This window comes from Eubalaena glacialis, chromosome X (assembly GCF_028564815.1).
Source record: "Eubalaena glacialis isolate mEubGla1 chromosome X, mEubGla1.1.hap2.+ XY, whole genome shotgun sequence".
Classification (NCBI taxonomy): Eukaryota; Metazoa; Chordata; class Mammalia; order Artiodactyla; family Balaenidae; genus Eubalaena; species Eubalaena glacialis.
Window position 1 is genome coordinate 90,214,625 of NC_083736.1, and position 22,534 is coordinate 90,237,158.

At 38.2% G+C, this 22,534-nt stretch overlaps 1 protein-coding gene across 3 annotated transcripts in view; it reads left to right on the top strand.

Annotated features, from left to right (window-relative positions):
- Nucleotides 1–22,534, top strand: part of DIAPH2 (diaphanous related formin 2) — an 878,028-nt gene that overhangs the window by 717,484 nt on the left and 138,010 nt on the right. For all 3 annotated transcript variants that reach the window (XM_061179189.1, XM_061179191.1, XM_061179192.1), the window contains one exon: nt 8,823–8,918. In XM_061179189.1, the coding sequence (XP_061035172.1) occupies nt 8,823–8,918 (96 nt within the window). The remainder of the gene's footprint in view (nt 1–8,822; nt 8,919–22,534) is intronic.

The following is a 22,534-nucleotide window of genomic DNA, read 5'->3' on the forward strand; positions in this document are numbered from 1 at the left end:
AATATTAATTATTTAAAATATCGAACGTGAGCTATTTTACCAGAGGCATCAACAGTGGTTCTGGTAAGCGTTAACATTCAGGTTTATTGGGTATTTGCTTATTTATAGAGTGTAATTTTCTTCTCCCAATCTTCTAGCATATAGCTAACTGGGAAAAAAATGAATACGCGTAAACATTACTTTTTAACTACCATTTACTATCAAGCTGTCTTACCGCAGGTGGACTGCCCAAAAGGTGCCTCTGGCCATAAAAGTTCCTTCACTGAGACCACCAGTAGAAATCCATTCAAGTGTGTTAACAGGCAACTCTTTAAAATGCAAATACATTAGGGAAAGTTAACTCACCAATTTAGCTACTGTGACAAACTTTGAGGTGACACCTACCATGTAGATATTTGGGGAGAAATCACTTTATCCTTTACCATTCATCACTCTGGAGTGGAATATCCATTAGCTTGTGACCCTCTAGTACAATATTTATTTCATGACAAAATGTACCTATAACATTAACCTTCAATTAAAAGTGGTAAGGAAGAGTAGTATTCACCATGAAGTTTATCTGAATCTGATAATTCCCTTCACTATAGGAAACTGTTCATTATCTGTTCTGGCAAGGAGATGCGATAACAGAATGAATGAACTCTCTAACCAACATTTTCCCCTATAGTTTTAACTTTAATTGCTCTGAGGTTAATTTTGCTTTTTGGTGCATACCACTGTGCAAGGCCTCAACTTGGGAGCATGATGTTTTTCTGTTTTGTTTTGCAAATCCTCAACTGCTGCATAATGGAATTACTAGTCTGCCCCTAGCTCATCCTGTGGTTTCTGGTAATTTCTTCTAAGCTCCTCTGTCCTTTTTTCCCTCTTGAAAGTTTTCTTCTTTTGAACAGGAGCATCTGCCTTCATTATTTCCCTTAGAACTTTATACATTCTATTTATGCCCTCTTTTAATCTCTATGGAATAATATCTTGATTTTTTTAAACACTTTTCGTGGCCCTAAATTACTTCATAGACTATTATCTTAGTTACCATCTGTTGGTTTTTCAAGTCACCATTATCTCCATTCTTCACTCACTTCCAATTAAATTACAAACTAGCAAAAACCTCCCATCAGGTAGAGGCTTTCTAGATGCTTGTGGACTGCAGTAGAAGTTGTTCAGGTTTTTGTCATGTCTTACCTCTTATTGTGTTGAATTATAAGAGCTATTTGTCAGCCCCAGGCCTTCATTTTTTTCAGATCCCAGAGAAGGAATTTTGTTTCCCTCTTTTTTGATAAGTGAGCGGTCGTCTAATTTTGTATCATCTACAAATCCATACATCTTGCAGCAGGGTCTTAATCTGGCCCGTAATAGATAGTGTGAAAAAGATTGAATCTAACACTGATTTTTCTTGCCCTCCACTTATCACTGCCTTCTTATGCTGTCAGCTTCCATTTACCACTGCTTATGACCTTGCTCACAAAACCGGTTTTATTGTTCTATTCGGTCTTTTACCAATAATGCCAAAATTGACTATCGTACTTTGCCCAGGGTTATATACAGAAAAATATTTGTCACTGCAAATTCAATTGTATTCTTTGCAGAATTTCTCACCCACTCTGGTCTATTTTGCATAATACTGTGAGGCTGATCTGAAATGTCACCTTTATCATGTCATTACCTTGCTGAAGGTCTACCAATGGCTCTTTAGAGGCCCTTTCATCACATTCAGACTTCTTACTTTGATACCCGAGGCCCTTTAGAACTTTGCTCTGATGCTCTCCTCATGGTTTATCATGTACTCCATGCATATTTGATTTCAGGTAGCCACACTGATTCAAAACCACCTCAACACATTTTACCCTCTTAACATTACATGATATGAACAGGCAAAACTAATATATGGTGATAGATATCAGAGCAGAGGTTGCCTTTGAGTGGTGGAGGCAAGAGGGAACTTTCTGAGGATGATGGAAACATTCAGTATCTTCACTGTGGTGGTGGTTACATGGGTTTAGGTACTTGTCAGAATTCACCAAGCTGTACGCAAGATCTGTGCATTACAATATTTGTAAATTTGTACACAGACACATGCACACACACAGAGAAAGTGAGCAAGTAAGCATATGCATGTACACGAGGAGTTAATAAATCTAGACTTTACGAAACTGCAATGAGGTACCACCTCACACCGGTCAGAATGGCCATCATCAAAAAGTCTACAGATAATAAATGCTGGAGAGGGTATGGAGAAAAAGGAACCCTCCTACACTGTTGGTGGGAATGTAAATTGGTGCAGCCATTATAGAGAACAGTATGGAGGTTCCTTAAAAAACTAAAAATAGAATTACTATATGACTCAGCAATCCCACTACTGGGCATATATCTGGAGAAAACTCTAAAAGATACATGCACCCCAGTGTTCGTTGCAGCACTATTTACAATAGCCAAGAGTCAGCCATAAAAAAGAATGAAATAATGCCATTTGCAACAACATGGATGGACCTAGCGATTATCATACTAAGTGAAGTAAGCCAGACAGAGAAAGACAAATATCATATGATATCGATTATATGTGGAATCAAAAAAAAAATGATACAAATGAACTTATTTACAAAACGGAAGTAGACTCACAGACATAGAAAACAAACTTATGGTTAAATAAATTAAATTGTTTTTTAATTTTTTATAAAAATCTAGATTTTACTCTCTTTAAACTGGTCACTATTCAATGTTTCAAATGTTAATTTTTTTCAGGGGCTTAACTTAAGCCCTAATTCTTCCATGAGCCTTCCCTACTCTTTTTTTTTTGGCTATGCTTTTTTTAATTATTTTTTTTAATTTATTTTTTGGCTGCATTGGGTCTTTGTTGTGGTGCGTGGGCTTCTCATTGAGGTGGCTTCTCTTGTTGCGGAGCACGGGCTGTAGGTGCACAGGCTTCAGTAGTTGCAGAACGCGGGCTCAGTAGTTGCGGCATTCGGGCCCTAGAGTGCGCAGGCTTCAGTAGTTGGGGCGCACAGGCTCTAGGGTGCGCAGGCTTCAGTAGTTGTGGCACGCAGGCTCAGTAGTTGTGGTGCCCGGGCTTAGTTGCTCCACAGCATGTGGGATCTTCCCCGACCGGGGATCAAACCCATGTCCTCTGCATTGGCAGGCGGATTCTTAACCACTGCACCACCAGGGAAGTCCCTCCCTTACTGTTTGGACCCATGGAGAACATAGTTTTATTTTTTAAATTATTTAATCTACCTAAGTATTATTTTGTGCGGTAGGGTCCTGCCCTCATTAAGAAGGCTTTTGCTTCTTTTGGTTCCCTTTATTTACTTTTGGGCCATTTTTATTGGTTGATGGCAACTTCTTCAACTTTGAGTGGCTCAACTTTTCCAGAAAGCCTTAATTATATAATTGAGAATTCAAGGAGGCAATTGTAGTGAATAATGAAGCCATTATGACCAGGTTGTAAGGATCTTAGGGAATGATTTTTATGGTATTGGTTTTACTTTAGTCATTTTTGAGGAATAATGAGCTAGAGTTGGGTGTTAGTTAATGGAAAAGTCCAAGGCACTAGATGTTTAGGTTCCTAGAGGAATAAGGGGTATTTAATTAATAATGTTTGATTAAAAAGGAAGAAGAGCTCAGAGTATTTTCAAAAATTGTAAAGGGTCAGAGATTTTACTCTTCTTGCATGCCAGCAAGTCAGCTGCCACAGTTTCAGGGATGCCGGCAGAAGACACAAGATTCCTGGTTCAGAGACAAAGAACTGTTATCCACAGCACAGCAAGCAGTGTGAGCTTCATGTTCGAATTGCTTTCCCTTGCCCTCCAACTCCCACAGGGTGATGCCAAGGTGGGCCCAGGTGGATGCTAGGCACACAGTGGGTTTGTGTTTTGTCTGAGGAACCCACGCTTAAAGAACCCAAATCTTTTATAATGGACTGAAAGCAAACCTGTCTGACATCTGCCCTAGAGGGAGATATAATCTGTCTTCAAAGTAAACCTACCCTCTGCTCTGGAGGGAGACACTGTGCCTTCAAGGCCGTTGACTATAAAAAATTCTTGAAAAGATAGTCCAGAACAAAGGTCATCAATGCCTGTGCCCACAAAATGTGCAGAAATGTGAGAAACCCATAGGGAATTCCGTCTAAATAAGTTTGTGCTAGCCATCGGGGAATAGTCTTGCATAAAAGTGTAGTAGAGATCATTAATTTACCTAGTGCTAATTTTAATCTGTGGCATCTCCAAACTCTTCTGGAGAAATTAAGTCGACACAACCCAGGTATGCATTGATGCTGAAAGGTGAAATCAGTGGGCATTCAGGATCCACTGAATGACCAACACTGTTGGAAATATGAAATAGAAGATACAAGCCATGCCTTTCATTTTACCCAAAGATAAGTAGCTCACACAGAGCCCACTGGACTGCATGCAACCCTTCTAGCTCCTTAATACTGTCTGTGATCTAATTTCAGGATGAAAGTTTAGAAAGTTGCCTCTGAATTGTTATTTCTCAGACATGCCCATATGTTACTGTTTTAGTGGCTAAAAAGCATTACCAATTTTTCCTTGATATTCTTTCACTCAGTAAAATAGGTATTGTAAGTTTTAAGAAAACGCATTTTTCTATGTAATTCAATAAGGTTATTCTCTTTTTCAATGAAAAATAAAGCACTTAAAAGATTTTTTTTTCCTGAGTTTGATCTCATAGACCAAAAAAAAAAAAAAAACCCAAACAGTTACTCACTGCTAATCACATCTAAGTAAGAATTAATGGTTCTGTGAACTTGGAAATTCTAAGTGAACTGTCAACCTCACACAATTCAATCACTGACTAAATTGCACTGAAACTTATTTGAAATGAAGGATAACTTTCAAATGATCATGTTTGCTTTCATTTTGTTTTAGAAAGACTAACTGAAATATAAATCTATAATATATTCATAAAAGCTTTATTCCTTAAGGTTAAACATTTCATGAAAATTTCTCAGTTCCTTTGAAAGTTATCATGAAGCAAATGAAAAAGTAATGGTGGACTGGTGGACTAAAACTTATATTTCTTTCCTTAAAGGCGTTACTGATGTTTACAAAGACCTGGATTTTTTTTTTTTTTTTTAACAGAACCGTCTAGCATATGCCTTCTCAGCAGGAGCAATATCACCCCCAAGGGAATCACTATTGGTTCTTGGAGAGGTGGGAGGACCACAATACATAAGCAGATATATAGTTATATCTGTAAATATTAATGTGGAGGGGATTAGGAAAAAGATATCTAACAAGGCTCTGTTAAGGGAGGAGGGAACGATAATGGAAGAAAAAAGTTGAGAAACTGATCTGGCATAACATTTTTTTAAGTGTTTTCAGATGGCAACCACTAAATTAAGCAAAGGGATTTATTTGTAATTCCTCTCTACTTTATGTCATAATTTGTTCTTTTCATCTCTTTAGTCCGTAAACAATATAATAGCTTTAAAGAATTTTAATGAAATGACATCCATAATGTTGTTGTAGATTTTTTTCATGTTTGCATATTATTTATGTAAAATCATAAATACTCTGTGGTATTCTGTTCTCGTCACTCGTATACAAATATTCATCTTTCTACATAGTCTTTATAATGACTGTTTTTATGAGGATACCTGAGATTCAGTTGTACCACAGTTCTCTTCCGGTTGTACTTCTGTGTCTAAAAATTCCTTCCGTGTCTTCTTTGCAGTTCTGCTTCTCCTGACTGCCTATTAAAAACTGAGGTCCTCAGGAATTGCATCCTATGCCCCTCCTTCTCATACATCTCAGGGTCATCTCACCCATCTTCCAACAGCACTCTCATCTTTAGCTCCAGCCCAGACTTCACTCCTGGGTTCCAGATTCATATTTCCATCTTAGTTCCCGGACCAGGGATCGAACCCGTGCCCCTGGCAGTGGAAGCACAGAGTCCTAACCACTGGACCTCCAGGGAATTCCCCATATTTCCAACTTCCTACTGGATTTCTCTACTTAGATATTCCTCAAAAAAAATTTTTTTTTCAAACCTGTTTATCCCTTGTCCTCTAGACGCTTTTTCTCCCCATTGCTCTCACCCTTCCAGCCAGGTCCTAATGAATGTACTAATACCTTTAAAATATCCCTCCTCTCTATTCACTCTGCTAGCCCTTTAGTTCAGTTCTTTATCTCTTACTTAGACAATTACACTATACTCCTAAACATCTCCCTGCCTTCTGTCATGCCGTCCCCAGAGTCATCCTCCACAGTGCTGTCTGACAAGTCTTTCTAAAGTAGAAATCTGATCAAGTCACTTCCCATATTGCTTATGGCTGCATTGCCCAATACAGCAGCCACGAGCCACATATAGCTGTTGAGCGCTTGAGATATAGCTAATCTGAAGTGAAGGATGTTGAAATAAAAACATGTTAGGTTTCTGAAACTTGCTCTAATAAAAGGAATGTAAAATATATAATTTTTGTATATACTGAGTTAAATATTAATGTATTAAAATGCATTTCACCACTTTCATTTTATTTTTTAAATATGGCTACTAGAAAACTTAAAATTATTTAGGTGGCTCACATTTGTGGCCTGCATTATATATCTGTTGGAGAGTGCTGGCTTATAAGATAGTGCTCAAACCCGTATCATAGTGTTAAAAAATCAAATTCAACTGAGTAAATTTTAAAGAGCTAATTGGATTTATTCAATGAATCATAAATTGGGCAGCATCTCATCTAGTAAATAGAAAGGAGCTCCAAAGAGCTGTACAAAATGGAAGACTTTTATAGGCAGAAGGAAGCAAGACAAGGAAGTTCTTCTAGCAAAGAGTGGATTGTTCAGACAAGGTTACCTTCCTTCGTGGGACAGTGGGGGGTCTATCAGGTAGATTTCCTTACTAGTGTTGACCAGGAAATTCCAGACTGAGTGGTTAAGATTACATTCCTGGGAAAGACTGAAACTGCAGTTAGGTTAAGTATTAAGTCTCCGGTTGGTGATGTGAGTCTTAGCACAAGTGACTCCATTTTGGGCCTGTTGTCTCTTTTTTAACAACAGAATTATGATGTTTCATCATCTGGCCATCACTTGCCTAGTTCATTTCATCTTCTTCCAGCTGTCATGCAAAGATTGATCTGGGTTCATACCTGGGCCCCTCCACATGCCAGCTGTGCGATCTGGAGCAAGAAGCTTAAACTCTCTAAGTTTCAGTATACCCACCTGAAAAACAGAGATATTTCCTGCTTCAATATGTTGTTGGGAGGATTATAAGATATAACCAATATGGGAATTCCCTGGCAGTCCAGTGGTTAAGACTCAGCGCTTTCACTGCTGTAGGCCCAGGTACGATCCCTGGTCGAGGAACTAAGGTCCCACAAGCCACGTGGTGCGGCCAAAAAAAAAAAAAAAAAAAAAAGATAACCAGTGTGAAGTGCGTACTGCATAAAATTTAATTCTCCCAGATACATTCCAGCCACGCCAGACTTCCTTCATTTCCTCTTTTCTTTCCATTGTAAAGAGCAGGTCATGGTTCAGATGTGTCTGCAGCCTTAATATTCCTAAAAGTGCACAATCCTCTTTCCCTGTTTAGTCACTGGGGTTCTACTTTCCCTTTATTTTTCCCGTTTTCACCAAATATTATACCTGAGAACCTCTGTGTTTCCTTTTATTTTTTCACTCAATATCCTGTCCTAGAGAATTCATTTTAAAAAGAATAAATGATTGTAACATTGAGGAAATCTCAAGTCAAATGAAGAGCATAATCAAAAAAGATTTTAGCTTATTCTTGCCCCATAAGAAAATATTTTTTTTCCTGTGATCTGACACCCCACAGTCAATTCTTTAAACAAAGTAGGATTTAAATTTCACTTTGGAATAACATCAGAAATAATTTCTTCTCCCTCACTGCCCCCCTTTTCTTCTCTTAACCCTCCTGCCTGCAAGTGTCCTCTACCCCAGACCCACACACTTAGCTACCACTCAAATTAACCACCTGGCGAGGGTCCTTTTCATCAGTGAGGCCTGTTGAGAAGAGGGTCCTCAGCTCACTGTGGATCATCCACAGCTTCGCAGAGAGTTTCTGGCAATGGACACCTTGCTCTAACAAATCTTAAAAGTTATTTTTGACAGCCAGAATTGTCAAAGATAAGAGTAGGGTGAAATGTTTTATATACGTTTCCGTTAGGAATTTCCATGAACATATCTGAGTACTCCGCTCATAGGAAAAGTTTAGAAACACAACAGCATTCTAAAAGGGGTGATGAGACTCTGGCTAATGTCTCTCAAATGTAAAATGTGGACTTTCAGATGATGTGGTCACCTTTGCCTTCTGCAATGTCAGCATTTCAAAATGGGTAAAGGATATGGATTAGATAGGAACTGAATGCAAGTGTGTTTTGCAAATAGTGTCTTTTAAGATAACCGCAGATGATGATTGAATGCTTAAGGTATTAATACAATCAGTATTTAACCTTGTGTAACTCCACTTCATCAAATCACGCCCTGCACGTTGATTGCATTAAGCCGGGTCAGTGGATTCTTGCTTAGGAATATCTTATAAGAATCTGAACAGGAAGGCAGCAGTAGCTGATCAGCTACTGTTTATTTGCATACTGAGCACGTCATCAATAATACAAAAGACAAGGTCTTTAAGTTGAAAGAACAGTGGGATTGGCATGAATTTTGCTTAATGGTGCGTAATAAGCAAAGTAGTCTGTGGTGCCAGAAACTGACAAGATCCATTATGTTAAAACAGATATATGTCTTTAATTTAGGGGTATTATGTAAATCTGACAGGAGTTTTTCCCTTTATTTTCCTGTAGTTTAACTTTAATTGCTCCAAGATTAATTCCAATTTCTCCCTTCCTCCAGAGGGTGATGAGACGGGCGTGATGGATAATCTTCTAGAAGCCCTGCAATCAGGTGCAGCATTCCGAGACCGCAGAAAGCGGATTCCAAGGAATCCAGGTAAGAGCAATTCCAGCTCACATGGTATTATAGAATGTAAGTGCTCAGAGCCAAGTACCAAAAAAACCCCAAAAGACAAAAACAACCTTTCTCATGAAAAAAAATGTTTTTAAACAGTTGATCTCAGTTCATGTGTGAAATCTCAGCAGGCTTCTATATCTACGTGATCACAAGTTTCAACTTGGTAAAAGCATCTTCAAATAACTGTAGGCTTTGCAAAAAAAATTAGATGCAAGGATTCCTGCTGTGTTTCATATTAAATATTTTTTTTTTAAAGGAACCATTTTGAGATATGTCAGAGCACACGGTTCCTTTTTTTTTTTTTTTTTTAATTTTATTCATTTATGGCTGTGTTGGGTCTTCGTTTCTGTGCGAGGGCTTTCTCTAGTTGTGGCAAGCGGGGGCCACTCTTCATTGCGGTGCGCGGGCCTCTCACTATCGCGGCCTCTCTTGCTGCGGAGCACAGGCTCCAGACGCGCAGGCTCAGTAGTTGTGGCTCACGGGCCCAGTTGCTCCGCGGCATGTGGGATCTTCCCAGACCAGGGCTCGAACCCGTGTCCCCTGCATTGGCAGGCAGATTCTCAACCACTGCGCCACCAGGGAAGCCACATATTAAATATTTTTAATTGTGATTTTATGAACATGTGGTTTGAGTAGAAGATGGTTTAAAACCATAAATGTAATTAAATCATTCCAAGTAATTAGCCCTAATGATGTCACGTTAGCTATTTACAGGTAAGGAAACTGAGATAATGCTCCTTTCCAGAGGCCATTTTGGCTTTGCAGTCCATTCTCCATTCTCCATGTTACTAAAGAGAGGACAGGCACAGATGATCCAAGATCCCCAAAAGTCCCAAAATGTTGGAACCCCCTTTTTGTGTTTGTTTAATTAGTAACAAAGCCACACTATGAAAATTGATCTCGGAGGAAGAAAAAACATAAAAGAAGCAGGACAACCTCCCTCACTCAAGTGGACCCAGAAAGTTGTCTGTCTTTCCTCTTCATACCCTATGGCTGAAGTAAATAATAGCTCCTCTCAGAATAATCCAAGTAGGCTGAGCTATCCATCCTCTCTAAGGAAATTTTTGTATTTTTAGTGCCTATCTTTCTTGAAGTAGAGGGAGAAACTAGGTGTGTTGACTGTAAAAGCTCTCTTCATGGGCTGTAGAGCTATATGGAGACATAAATGAAAAAAGGAAAATTAATAGTAAACATGGAAACTCTACGTAATTTAGATTAGTAAGATTTGCCGTGAATAGCCTACAATTCAAAAATATTCTGTGTTTAGAATAGAAACGATCACATTTTATTAAAATGGAAATTGGTACCTCTCAAAACCATTGTACTCCAAGAAACCAGTGAAAGAAATGGAGCTCAGCAGAATGGTCCAGAAAAGCTTTTGGCAATGGTGAAATTCATGGTGGAAGACAATATAAGTTATATTTCATCTTTTTCACATTTGAGTGAATCCCGATGGGTACATTAGCCTGAAGGTTAGATTTGGTTGAGAGGACAAGAGTGTTTTGGTTGGAGTGTAGGACCGCTTTATGTGGCTGAAGACATTGCAGATGGCCTACAGAAAGAGTGGAAGACTGCAGGAAAGAAACTTAACATCTATATTTATATGTCCATATTTTTTACGGTAATGCTGCATGGCAGAAAGTTAGGGGCACTACTAATCTGTCCTCAATCTTTACCTGTAAAATGAGAATATTCTATCATGCTACCAGAGGCCCCTGCCACCTTTTAAGAAAAATAGAAACCTTCCCTGCTCTTTCTTGAACAATCAGAGCATTAATAGGCAGTGGAAGCAAACTGAAATAATTTTTCTATCAATTCTGTTCTCTGATAAGCAGCTGATAAGTAAAAGCATGTTATTCTGTGCCATAAAAGAACTGCCATCATCTTTCTAGGCTATTTATTTTTAAAATACATTTGCTAAGGCCCCTGTCTGACTAGTCTCACACCTCATACTGACTCTAGAAAGACTGTACTGAGAGAAAGAGATCATTCCATGGGGTTTCTGTGAGTTTGGTACTCAAGGGAATATAGTGTTGTCAACTGTGAAACACCAAGAATATATTCACAAACTGCATAATTTTTTAGTACTGATTCCAAGTAATCTAAATTGGGACCTCTTTTGCTTTGTAGTTGGAGGGCCTCCATGAACACGTAGGGTCAAAAATATCAGCCCAGTTAGCCCTGGCAGTCATTCCAAGTGGCAGCAGCCAATGCAAATGTCTAGCGGTAAGAAGAAACTAGAAGGCAGACAGTGGCAGTGATTGGTAAAGCATCTTGGACATCAGTAGAAGTGCTTGAAGGGACGGGGAGGGGAAGGCAGGCACAGAGTTAGCAAGTCTGCCAAAAACTCTCCCGCCTGCTTCCCTCTTTCTAAAAGAGACAGAACTGGGGGGGCTTTTCCAGATTTCCTCGCTGTTTCTGCCTCTCTTAGCTAAGATCATCTTTTCCTGCTGGCCTCCTTTTGTTTTCACTTTCCTAGGCATCTTATTTGGTTCCTTTCCAAGATCCCATTGACTTTCTATTGCTACACTTTCCCTGTTTAACCCCAGCATCCTTGCTCCTGTCCAGAAACCTCTACTTCACCATGATGAGATAAAAGCAGAAAAATCAAATTAAAAAGAAGGCTGTTTTCTCCAAGTAAAGTCGTATCAGAGGAAATAGCCAAAAAATCTGAAATCAGAGTCAACCACAGACAGCAAAGAGGTACTGCTCCGCTTGCCAACCCCATTATCATTGCTTACAGATGGACACCCTGGCATGTAAAATACAGAGCCCTACAATTGTGCTTCTAATTGCAGTGTTTTCAATTGCATATTTAAACAAAATCAGGTGAGAGTCTGTATTCTTCATTAGAAAATCAAAATGTTAATAAATGGTATGATTAGTTGCCGACATTGCAAATCTTCCACAGTGAGCCGATGTTCCCCTCCCCAAGAAGAACTCATATTAGTTAACTCAGAAGGCGCTCCCAAATATTGCCTCCAGCCCATTCAGCTGAGTGTGTTGTTTCAGTTAAGGGCACCAAAACCATTTTAAGGGAGACGATCATATCAGCAGTGATATTGAAAATATTAATAACTGGTATAGCATGGGCCACAGCCAATCAGAACGTGCACAGGCAATAAGTAGCCACTATGGCTGCTACTGGCTGAATTACCCAGATTACGGCTGTGCTGGTGTCAAACTCGGAGCTTAGGAAATGAGCCCCTAAACATTTATTCATGCATTTGGACCTCTGTTCTGTGAAAGGTACTATGCTGGACATGATGGCAGATGCAGAAATAATTAAGATAAGATTTCCTTCGTTATAAGACCCTTGTGTCTTATAGGAAAGATTAAAAAAAGGCAGAAGGACTACAGGATAAGGCAGATGATAAGGGGCATTACACACCAGGTGTTAATAACATACTGTGTGAGTTCTGAGGAGGGAAATGTACCATATTGATATATCAGAAAAAAAAATCATGGAGAAAAAGGCTTTGAAGGATGGGTATGGATTTCAGCAGTAGGAGTTGGAGGTGGGGATAGTGGGCATTTGAGTCAAATGAAACATCATTAAGAGTTTAGAAAGTGCAAAGCATTTTGGGAGAATGGCAAATGGTACAGCTAGTAAGAAAATAGGTTATATAAAGTGTAAAAGTATGGAGATAATTCTGGAAAAGTGGGTTGTTAGCCTATCATACAGTGCTGGAATAAGAGACTAAGGTGTTCGCATATCATTCTTTAGGCAATGGAGGTATATTGTTTTTAGCAGCGGAAGAATATGATCAAAGCTCTATATTAGGACATTTAATCTATAGGAATGTAGGTGTTGAATTAGTCATATTCTTAGTCATATGAATAATTCTTAGTCAAAAGGAGATAATTTAGGGGAAGAGGAGTAGCCAGGAGTCAAGGATAATCCTAGGGTTTTGACTTTGATTAGCTGGGAGGACAGTTGGGTTACGAGAGAAAACTATTAAGATCAGGGAAAAGGAATAGTGATAGAAGACAAATTCAGTTTTGGGCAAGTGAAACTGAAAGTGGTGGCAGAGCATTGAGGTCAAGATGTCCAGAGGTTTCTTGGAAATATGAGTGTAGATTTCATCACAAGAGGTTGAGTTTGTGAGATTTCTGGTCTTATACTTTGGAAATGGAAGAGATTATTAGAGAGGTTATTAAGTAAAAAGAGATCCAAAACCAGAACCTTGAAAATGCCTCCCCTTTGGGGCTAAAAGTAGAACTAGCAGAGAAGATAGACCAGGAGCAGTTGGGTATGTAGGAGGCCAATCAAGACATTATTATTCTAGAAGCAAAGGAAGGCAGAAAAGGTGGGCATTTTCAATAATGACATATGCTACAGTGGAATCAAAAAGGATAAAGACCAATGATTTTCCATTTGGGAGCTTTCTAGTGACATTTTAAGAGCATCTTTTCAATATTGGAATGGAACTGGGAGCCAGAATGCAGGGACTCAGCAGTGAGTAGATGGTGAGGCTCTAGGGGTAGAAAGTATTCATTCAACAATGAAACAATTCTATTGGATGCCCCCTGGGCATCACGTGCTGGATTAGGTACTGAGGATGCAACACCAAACAGGACTCTTGCCTCAAGGAGCTCACATACCATTTGGGAAAACATGAATATAATCCATGTGATACAAGTGTAGTGCAAGAAAGTAACATAACATTTCAAATCAACTATACTTCAATTAAAAAAAGTTTTTTTAAATTAAAAAATGCAATGCAATCTTATATGTGCCGTAATGAGATAGGAATCGTGTGCTTGTGCAGCACAGGACATAGAGTAACTCCCCGCATCCCCTCCCCTCTCGTCTTTATATTCCCTAGAATATGGACTACAATTTCTAGAAGTTTGGTTTGCGAAAGGAGCATCTCAGTTTTCCTTAATTATCTAGGATGGATTTATCATCTATAAATTTGGCCAAATCTTTCTGGACCCTCTTTGTTACAGCCTTTGTTGGCCCTTAAGGTAATAAGTCCCATATGTTTACAATCTACTTTGTAAAGAATTGCCCATCAGTATTCCCGACTTTCTCATTATAAGATCAAAGGTAAGCTTTGGAGGAAAAAGAAGCACATGATGAAAAACCTTGCAGGAGTAAAAACCACACTTAAAATGTTAATACACAATGCCACATCTGTTTTCTTTCTGAATAGCTATAGATACTTACAACATGCTTCTTTTTTTTTTTTTTTTAATTTTATTTATTTATTTATTTATGGCTATGTTGGGTCTTCGTTTCTGTGCAAGGGCTTTCTCTAGTTGCGGCAAGCGGGGGCCACTCTTCATCGCGGTGCGCGGGCCTCTCACTATCGCGGCCTCTCTTGTTGCGGAGCACAGGCTCCAGACGCGCAGGCTCAGTAATTGTGGCTCACGGGCCTAGTCGCCCCGCGGCATGTGGGATCTTCCCAGACCAGGGCTCGAACCCGTGTCCCCTGCATTGGCAGGCAGACTCTCAACCACTGCGCCACCAGGGAAGCCCAACATCCTTCTTCTCTTTGAACCAACTCCACCTCTTCCTTCTTTGCCCACTGTAAGTATAAACAGGCTTCTCGGCAATAGATAGATATCTAACTTAGCTATTTTGGCTCTGACTAGATTTTGATATATAGTTCTAGACATTAAAAACACACACACAAGAAAAGCATTATGAAGAAATGAAAGCAGGAAACAAAATAAATGTACTTTGGTTTTAGAACCACTCAGGGCAACCAAGAAAACTAAATTTGAAAAAAAACAGAAGAAACTCTGGAGACCCATGATCCTACTTTTATGGATCAGCGAGATAAAAGTCTGAATGAGAAGGTATAATTTACCATTTGAGAACAGAAAGGAGACAAGAAACGATGATATACAACAGAGGAAAAAAACCAAACTCTAAGTATTAGGAAAAGTATTTTCGTAGCAAAACAAAACCCACATTTTCTTGGGCCTCTCTACCTCACAGTAACCACTGTTCCTTCGCTTTCACCTATAATACCATGCATTTCCCTGCCTGCTGTTTGCTGTAGCAACCGGCACTCTCCTGCCTTCACGATGCCAGAGCCTGTGAGCGGTCAGTGGCAAAGTGGGAAGAAATGCCTCTCTCTGCCTTTAGTGTGACACTCCACCAATGTACCAAGATAATATACTACTTAAGCATCAAGGTCTTACAGACATTTTTAGAAAAACAGCTTTCAGGTTTAAGTTACAGCCCTCTTGATCTCCGTAGGATTTGGCCCCATACAGCAAGGCCCAAAGACAAGCCCATGTAGTACTCAGTATCCTCCTCCTTTTTTGATGACCAGGGTCTGTTGGGGTTTTGTGTTTTTCTTTTATTATTTTTACTAGGTCAAGCTGGTCATTCATTCTAAGCTGTTTACTTCTTTCTCCCTGTGGAAGAGTTCTTTCCCTTGAGCCTCCTCAGTCTCTGTTTCTAAGTGTTAGAATCTTAGATTAGCCAACTAAACCCCATTTTGTCTATAGTACAGTTATTAGATTGGAATGTGCAGTTCAAATTTAGTAAAAAATGACATTATGCAAACAAATAAACAAATAAAAACACAGCATTCATCCAACTATTTATTGATCAAATAGTAGGGGCCAGGCAACAGTGCTAGGACCCTGGAGGGCAAAGATGGATAAAGCATGGGTCTTGCCCTCAAGAACTCAGCGGCTCATGGGAAAGACAGAATTATACATAATGTAAATGCTATGATATAAGTATGTACAAAGTGCTAAAAGAGGAATAAACTGCCTGGAGAATTCAGGAAAGTTTTCATGATGAAAATGGCATTTGAACTGTTTTGAAGGATGAATAGTAGTTTGTCTGGAGAACAGGGGGAATGGTGGCAAATACATGCAATGGAGACATGGAAGGGAACTGTGGTAATGATGAAAAGTTTGTTGCAACAAAAAACCAACACACACACACACACACACACACACACACACGAAAGCAAACAGGGTTGAGACTGGAGATAACCAATAATTTGGGGAACATCTGCATGTATATGATTATAGAAACCTTGGGATCACCCAGGAAGAGTATGTCCAATGAGAGGTAAAGGCCAAGACTAGTGCCTTTGGGAATTACAGTATTTAGGAGGAAAATAGAGGAATCAACAAAGGGCACTGAGAAAAAAAAAGTCAGAAAGGGAAGAAGAGAAACAGCAAAAAGTGATGCCTGGAAGACCGAGGTTAGAGAGAATTTCAGAATGGAGAAAGTCAGCAAGGTCACATCCTGCAGAAAGTTAAGTAAGTAGAATGATGACTGAAAATAGACCAGTGGGTTTGTCAACTAGCAGGTAACAGCTGTCCTTTTCCCGAGCAGTTTCAGTAGAAAGGTGAGGGCCAAGAGGGAGGATTTAATGGATTAAAGAATGAAGAATATCTTTTGTTCCTTAAGTGCTGGCACTTGAAGGAAAGAAAGGGAGTTAGAGAATGAAAATAAATTGTATCTCTTCTAGAGATTCTGACAGGAAACTCTAGATGCTTTCAAGGGTCTTGAATGGTGTTGCCAATCATAAATTATGCCTGGTTTTACTTCCAAATATAGGACACTTTTCCCTCTTAATTCAACTGTATTTATTGAGCATATACTATGCGATGTACTTAAAATACTTTAGCATGCTTGGCGTTTTACAGTTAACAAAGCACTTTCTTATCTGTTGTGTGTATGTGATTCATAGCCATCTAATAATGCAGAGTTCTGTTTGCATAAGTTAAAATGAAGGACATTTGTGGCTCATACAGAGAGTTTAGCTGGTGGGGGTGGAGGTGGGGAAGGAGACAAAAAGGATCAAATAATCCTGAGGCCAGCCACTCAGTGTTCTCAGGAACATTAGCTCGGTTACCTCTTAGCAATAACTAGCGGGTGAATTCTAGGATCTTGGTGAAATCGATCAACATTTAGGTGACAGTTAAAAATACGAGAGCAGGTAAAATAATCTGGGGAAAATGAGTAGAGCAGCGGGCAAAGGGAAAACCCTGGAGAAAACAAACATTTGTGACACTGGTTCTCAGCCCTGGCTACACACTGGAATCATTTTGAGGTACTTCTAAAAAATACCCATGTCCAGTTCCTCTCTGAAGCAATCAAATCCAAATCTGTGGAGTCAGAGTCTGAGCAATAGTATATTTTAAAAGTAATTCAGATATACACTACTATATATTAAATAGATAAACAACAAACACCTACTGTATAGCACAGGGCACCGTATTCAATATCTCATAATAGCCTATAATGGAAAATAATCTGAAAAAGAAGAAATATGTGTGTAACTGAATCACTTTGCTGTACATCTCAAACCAACACAAGATGGTAAATCAACTGTACTTCAATTAAAAAAAAAAGTTACTTGGGCGATTTTAATGTGTCACAAAAGTTGACAACCACCAATTTATGGGACTAGCTTGGAAACCGAAGCACATAAAAGATAGCATGAAGGGGTTTGTTCTGGAGGAGTGGGGAGAAAAAAGCTAGTGTGGTATCGCTGAGGCCAAAGGAATAGAGCTTTTCAAAGAGTAAGTGCTGAATAGCATCAGATGTAGCCAGGAGGACCAATAAAATAAGGATTGGAAAGGATCCAGTGGATTTAACTGTTAGGAATTCATTGGTGACCTTAGCAAAAACAGTTTTAGGAGAGTGTGTTTGGACGGGGGTGAGAGTGAGGCAGATGCCTTGAGTTCTAAAATGCTATTCGTTTTTAAGGCCACTTAATTTAGTGTCTTTTTTTTTCATCGCTTCATGTGAATCTTATGATGAAGTGTGTACCTGTATTAGTTACTTAATTTTTGTTTGTTTTTTTCTTTTTCTTTACGGAAATTAAATTTTATTTTCAGGACAGACACATACATGTATTGATTAATAAGACCTAGGTTTGCATTTGGGAGGCTAGAAACAGAAGATTGCTATGTAGTCTATCCTTGATTATTCTTTGACAACTAGAGAACAAATTGAACGCAGACCATTTATGCCCTATTTATATGCAAAATTGTTCTAAGCAAGCACTGATGATGTTCTCTATAGAAATTTCAATCACTTTGCTTGTCTGTTCTCCTACACAATATAATCAGCTCTGCTGCAGATTTCTTCATTGGTGATCTCTGCAAGCTAGTAGGAGATAAGGTCAATTTCAGTTGATTTTTATGAGAATATGAATTTAACAGGCTTCCTTTAGATATTGGAATATGGGATAAGTTAGGACAAGCAATTATTATGCAGCAGTAAATTTCTCTTGGTAGTTTTAATTCCATGTCAAAAATTCACAGACATGCTAATGTTGGTAGCTAAGCTCCCATAACCACCTGCTTATTTACAAACCTTCAGTTCTGGAATAAATCGTTGGGACCCTATATGTCAGGTGCGTGATACCACTCTAACATGAGCAGACACTCTGTGCATCTATAACTATATTAAATGACAAGGTATTTTTCAGACTGTCATAAGTATCTTAAATTTTCTAGAAAACTGATTGCTTTCAAAACTAAAGGGAAATAATTGTTCTAATTGTAATGATAGGCTTATTTCTCTCATATGGACTCGGTAGTATATTATTGAAAATTTTCCTAAACGGGGATAAGAAATGATAAACTCTGCTTCCTATCCAGCTGAATTCCATCTGCTGCCCCAATGGCCAAAGGCAGCTAGATTCACCTGCAAATGAATGTACTCCCTACCCATCTCCCAGTTTTAATGAAACCTTTGGAAATACCCCTCCTGTGTATTATGATTTGAACCTTACTCCTGGTAGTTTCTTTCCTTGTGTCCATTAAAATGAGAGGAGCCGAAGGAGAAGGAAGGAAGAGGGCAGTGGGTACCTAAGGCTCTATAATACCCTTCTGAGATTCAAGTTCTTCCATTATTCATTGGTATTTTTTGCATTTGCAAAAGGATGAGCCCAGATACCTTGAAACTAATATTGTGCTTCATCTATTCCAGGAAACCTTTTAAGGTTATGCTCAATGTCAACTCTCTTAAAGATATTGATGATACAAAGTGTTAAAATACGGCAAGGTTTATAACTATATTTCACTATTAAAAGATTGTGATATATTTTTAGTACCTAGCACATAACTCAGTATAGTGTATACTCTTGATAACTGCTTGTTGAACACTTAACAATTATCCAAAAAAAAAAAAAAAATTGAATCTACATGAAAGCCTTTTCAATATATTGTACCTAAAGCTATCTCTCAAGTTTGAAATTTGGAGGATGAAGGAAATAGAAATTCCATTCTACATCATTGTAAATGGAATTCCATTAAATCTGAGTTTATTTTGTGGGCAAGCTCGAATGTCCTATGTATGTTACCTTCACATGACCTTTTCTACTCAGTAATGTTTAGGCTTGACAAGTGAAGAAAAATGCTGAGTTTTTGTAAAAAACGAAATATAACTATATGCCATTACTCTTATTCTTACATCCATTGTACTTGCATTCGACTGCTGCCTCTTTGTCATTCTCAACTCAAATCATGGTTTGTTCTATTCCTATGACTTAGAGGGCAAAATTCCTAAGTACTACTAGAGAAAATACAGGAAAAGTAGATTGACAACAGCCTTTTAAGTTTTACATATCTTCTCATCTGTCTTTGCAAATATGTCCTATAAGACAGGGGAGGTGGACGGGAGTTAGTGAATCTCTTTAGAATAACATTAAATAGTAATTGTTTTTCCAGTTTTCTCACAGATTTACTCAGGAGGACCAATCTTTCTGAAATTTAGGGGGTTTTATCTAGTGTGTAGGGGTATTCTAGGGATTTGAACTGTTTGTTTCAGAGACTTTCTAGAATCCAGGATGATATTTTCCCTTTCCACTTGGGAAGGTTTTAGTTTGAGATTTCTGGGGTTACTGGTCTGTTCTATTGTTTGTCTTGCATAGATGTAGTATACAGCAAGCAGTACAGTACTCTCTGGACAATGAACAGGGGTTTTTTTTTTCATGTCATATACATTATTCACCACTCTGCAGTGGTTTCAGAAAGCCAGTGCATATCCTGGACACAAAGAAACAAAAAAACACAAAAACAAGGATATTATTTTCATATTGTTGTTTGGAAAGTTAATACTGTTGTGCATGGATTTCATTTTTTCTTGCACAGTTAGAATTCCTGTTAGACTTTTAGCAGCCTTATAGCTATTAATCAGAAGTGTACATGTTTATTGTGTTTCCTAATAAACTGATAGATTATCTTCAAATATTTGGAGTTAACCTGTGAAGGGAAATTTATACCAGGAGGGATAAGCAGTATGGCTTTGTGTGGATAGTCCAGTGTTTATTTTAGTTATGTTTGTGACTTCATCTCAGTCATCTATATCAGTACTATTTTATGTGACAGAGATCATGAGAGATGACTGTGCTTTGTGCATATTTGTAGATTTTATTTTATTATCATATCAACAGATAATTGGAATCAAACATAAACATTTTTTTTTTAAACATTTTTGAATTGAAAAGAAAAAGGACTCTTTAAAAAACTTTTCTAGTACGTAGATTTCATTTTAAGGTCCAAATTGAACTCTCATGCACATGTAGAGAACATTAAAACAAGTTCAGTTAATAGTCCTAAAAACCCACAACATGAAGGCACCAAGTGCCTTCCTTAGTGACTGGGGTAATGGTCCAAGATAGAAAATAAATTTAGAAATGAAGTTCCAACATAATGAACTTCTAGGAAATTATTAGAGGATATTTTAAATGTTGAATTCAGGGTGGAGGCAGATTGGGAAGGGCAAATGGGAAGAAAAGTATCACATCTAGCAATTTAAATATTTTTTTTCAGTTGCCATAAATAGTATCGATCAGTTTGCATGGCTCATTTAGAACTGAAACTTCCTGGCAGAGGAAGATGCAAAGCACTGAAAAAGGATTATGGTCAAGTTGAATGGTGTCCACACAGATTCTTTGCATTATAAATTATCCTTATGCTTCCAGTTTCTTAACTTTTTTCCCACTTACCATGCTTTGCGGTCCTGGGGCCTTTTGTACACCACTTTCCTCACTTCCCTTCTGCTGCTTCAGAAGAATCCTGTTTTATCAATTTATCTCCCTCACAACACTGTTTCCCACCTCCATTGTCCCAATCTGATTTTCCACACGCTAGCCGTGGAAAAGAAAAACTAGGGGGCGGAAATGGGGGAATATAATTATATCAGCATGGTTTGAAGTCTGTTTTATTTCTCTTAAATCTCAGCATTGTCTCTTTTATGAAAACAAAGACCACTGGCAATACTTACTGTTCCAAATAAACCCTCTCTTACTTTATGCCAAATTGTTCCTGATCTTGGTGGCAGGGAGGGGGGCAGCGAAGGACATTTCAAAGGGACAGGGAAACGTTCCTGCATGGACTCTTGGCTCCCAACCTTTTTGGAATTATGATGTCATTGCTGCTGAAATTTATAAGTACTCCTGATAGTGAGGAAAGCATCAAGTAGACGATAAACCTTAATAAATTACATAATACATAAATTATTTCACCAATTAGTATAGACAATTGTAAAATGACTACATGATTTTTTGCTCTCAAAAAGTATACACTCTTAAAAAGAAAACCGAAAATACCTTTTCATAAAAATTCCTCAAATCACAATGCACTGTTATTTACAGCTTGACAGGTATGAATGTCTTCAATGAAAAGGAAGATGTTCGGGATTTCAATGAGTAGTTTAGCAGGTTTAGTATTTTTTTATTTTTGTCTCTCTACATTCATTCAAATAAAATATTAGATTTTACTGGAACAGGTCATAATTAAGTTCTACTCTAAGGAGATTTCTTTATTATTAAGGCACATAAAACAAAACTTTCTTAAAAAAGCACTTTTCTTATAAGCTAATATGTTAAATTTTTTCTCTAATATCTTGAAAACGTACGCCTCCGTTCATTTACTTTTTTCCTTAACTTGAAGACTAACTCCAGTAAAAGAAAGACTGTACAGTGTGTGTGCTTATCTGTTTACCTAAACCCAAGTGTGGCCCTTGGAAAGTAGCACCTCTTATCAATCGTGATTGTTTTCATCAAATCATGCAAAAACATTTTTGTTATGCATTATGCATAATTTATCCAACTACTACTTAACTTCTATTCTTGACCATCAGATAGGTTTTGTTACCCTCGTTGATTTGGCTATAGAAGTTAAATGTGGCAATTTTTTTTTTAATGGAAAAGAAGCTCCATTTTGAAGTATGCCTTCTTTTGGCTTTTCTGAGCTCTATAACATGTGGTACATGTCCTGGCATAATTGAAGGTAAAAAGGGTAGTGATTGGGTAGAATTCATCACAGAATTTCACTTCCTAACTGTGTATCCAAAGCTGCTTTTGTACCAATTAGCTATGACCTTCTATTCTAGCCTTAAGGTATGAGATTATTAGAGGCAACCATTTCTGAAATATTTTCTTTCTAATAGTAGTTTAAGCAAATTTCCTTGCAGTGCTGACTCTTTTTCAGGGCGGTCCCCGCCCCCCGTGTGCTGCTTCTTTCCACTAAGCTGCTAAATCTTTCGCAGAGGAATTAAACGTAATGTTTCTGGAAACGTGAAGAGCTTGTGCCCTTTTCTGAGTGTCCTACTTCAGAAATATTGCAGCTGCAGTGGCATTACGTGCCTTCGTTTC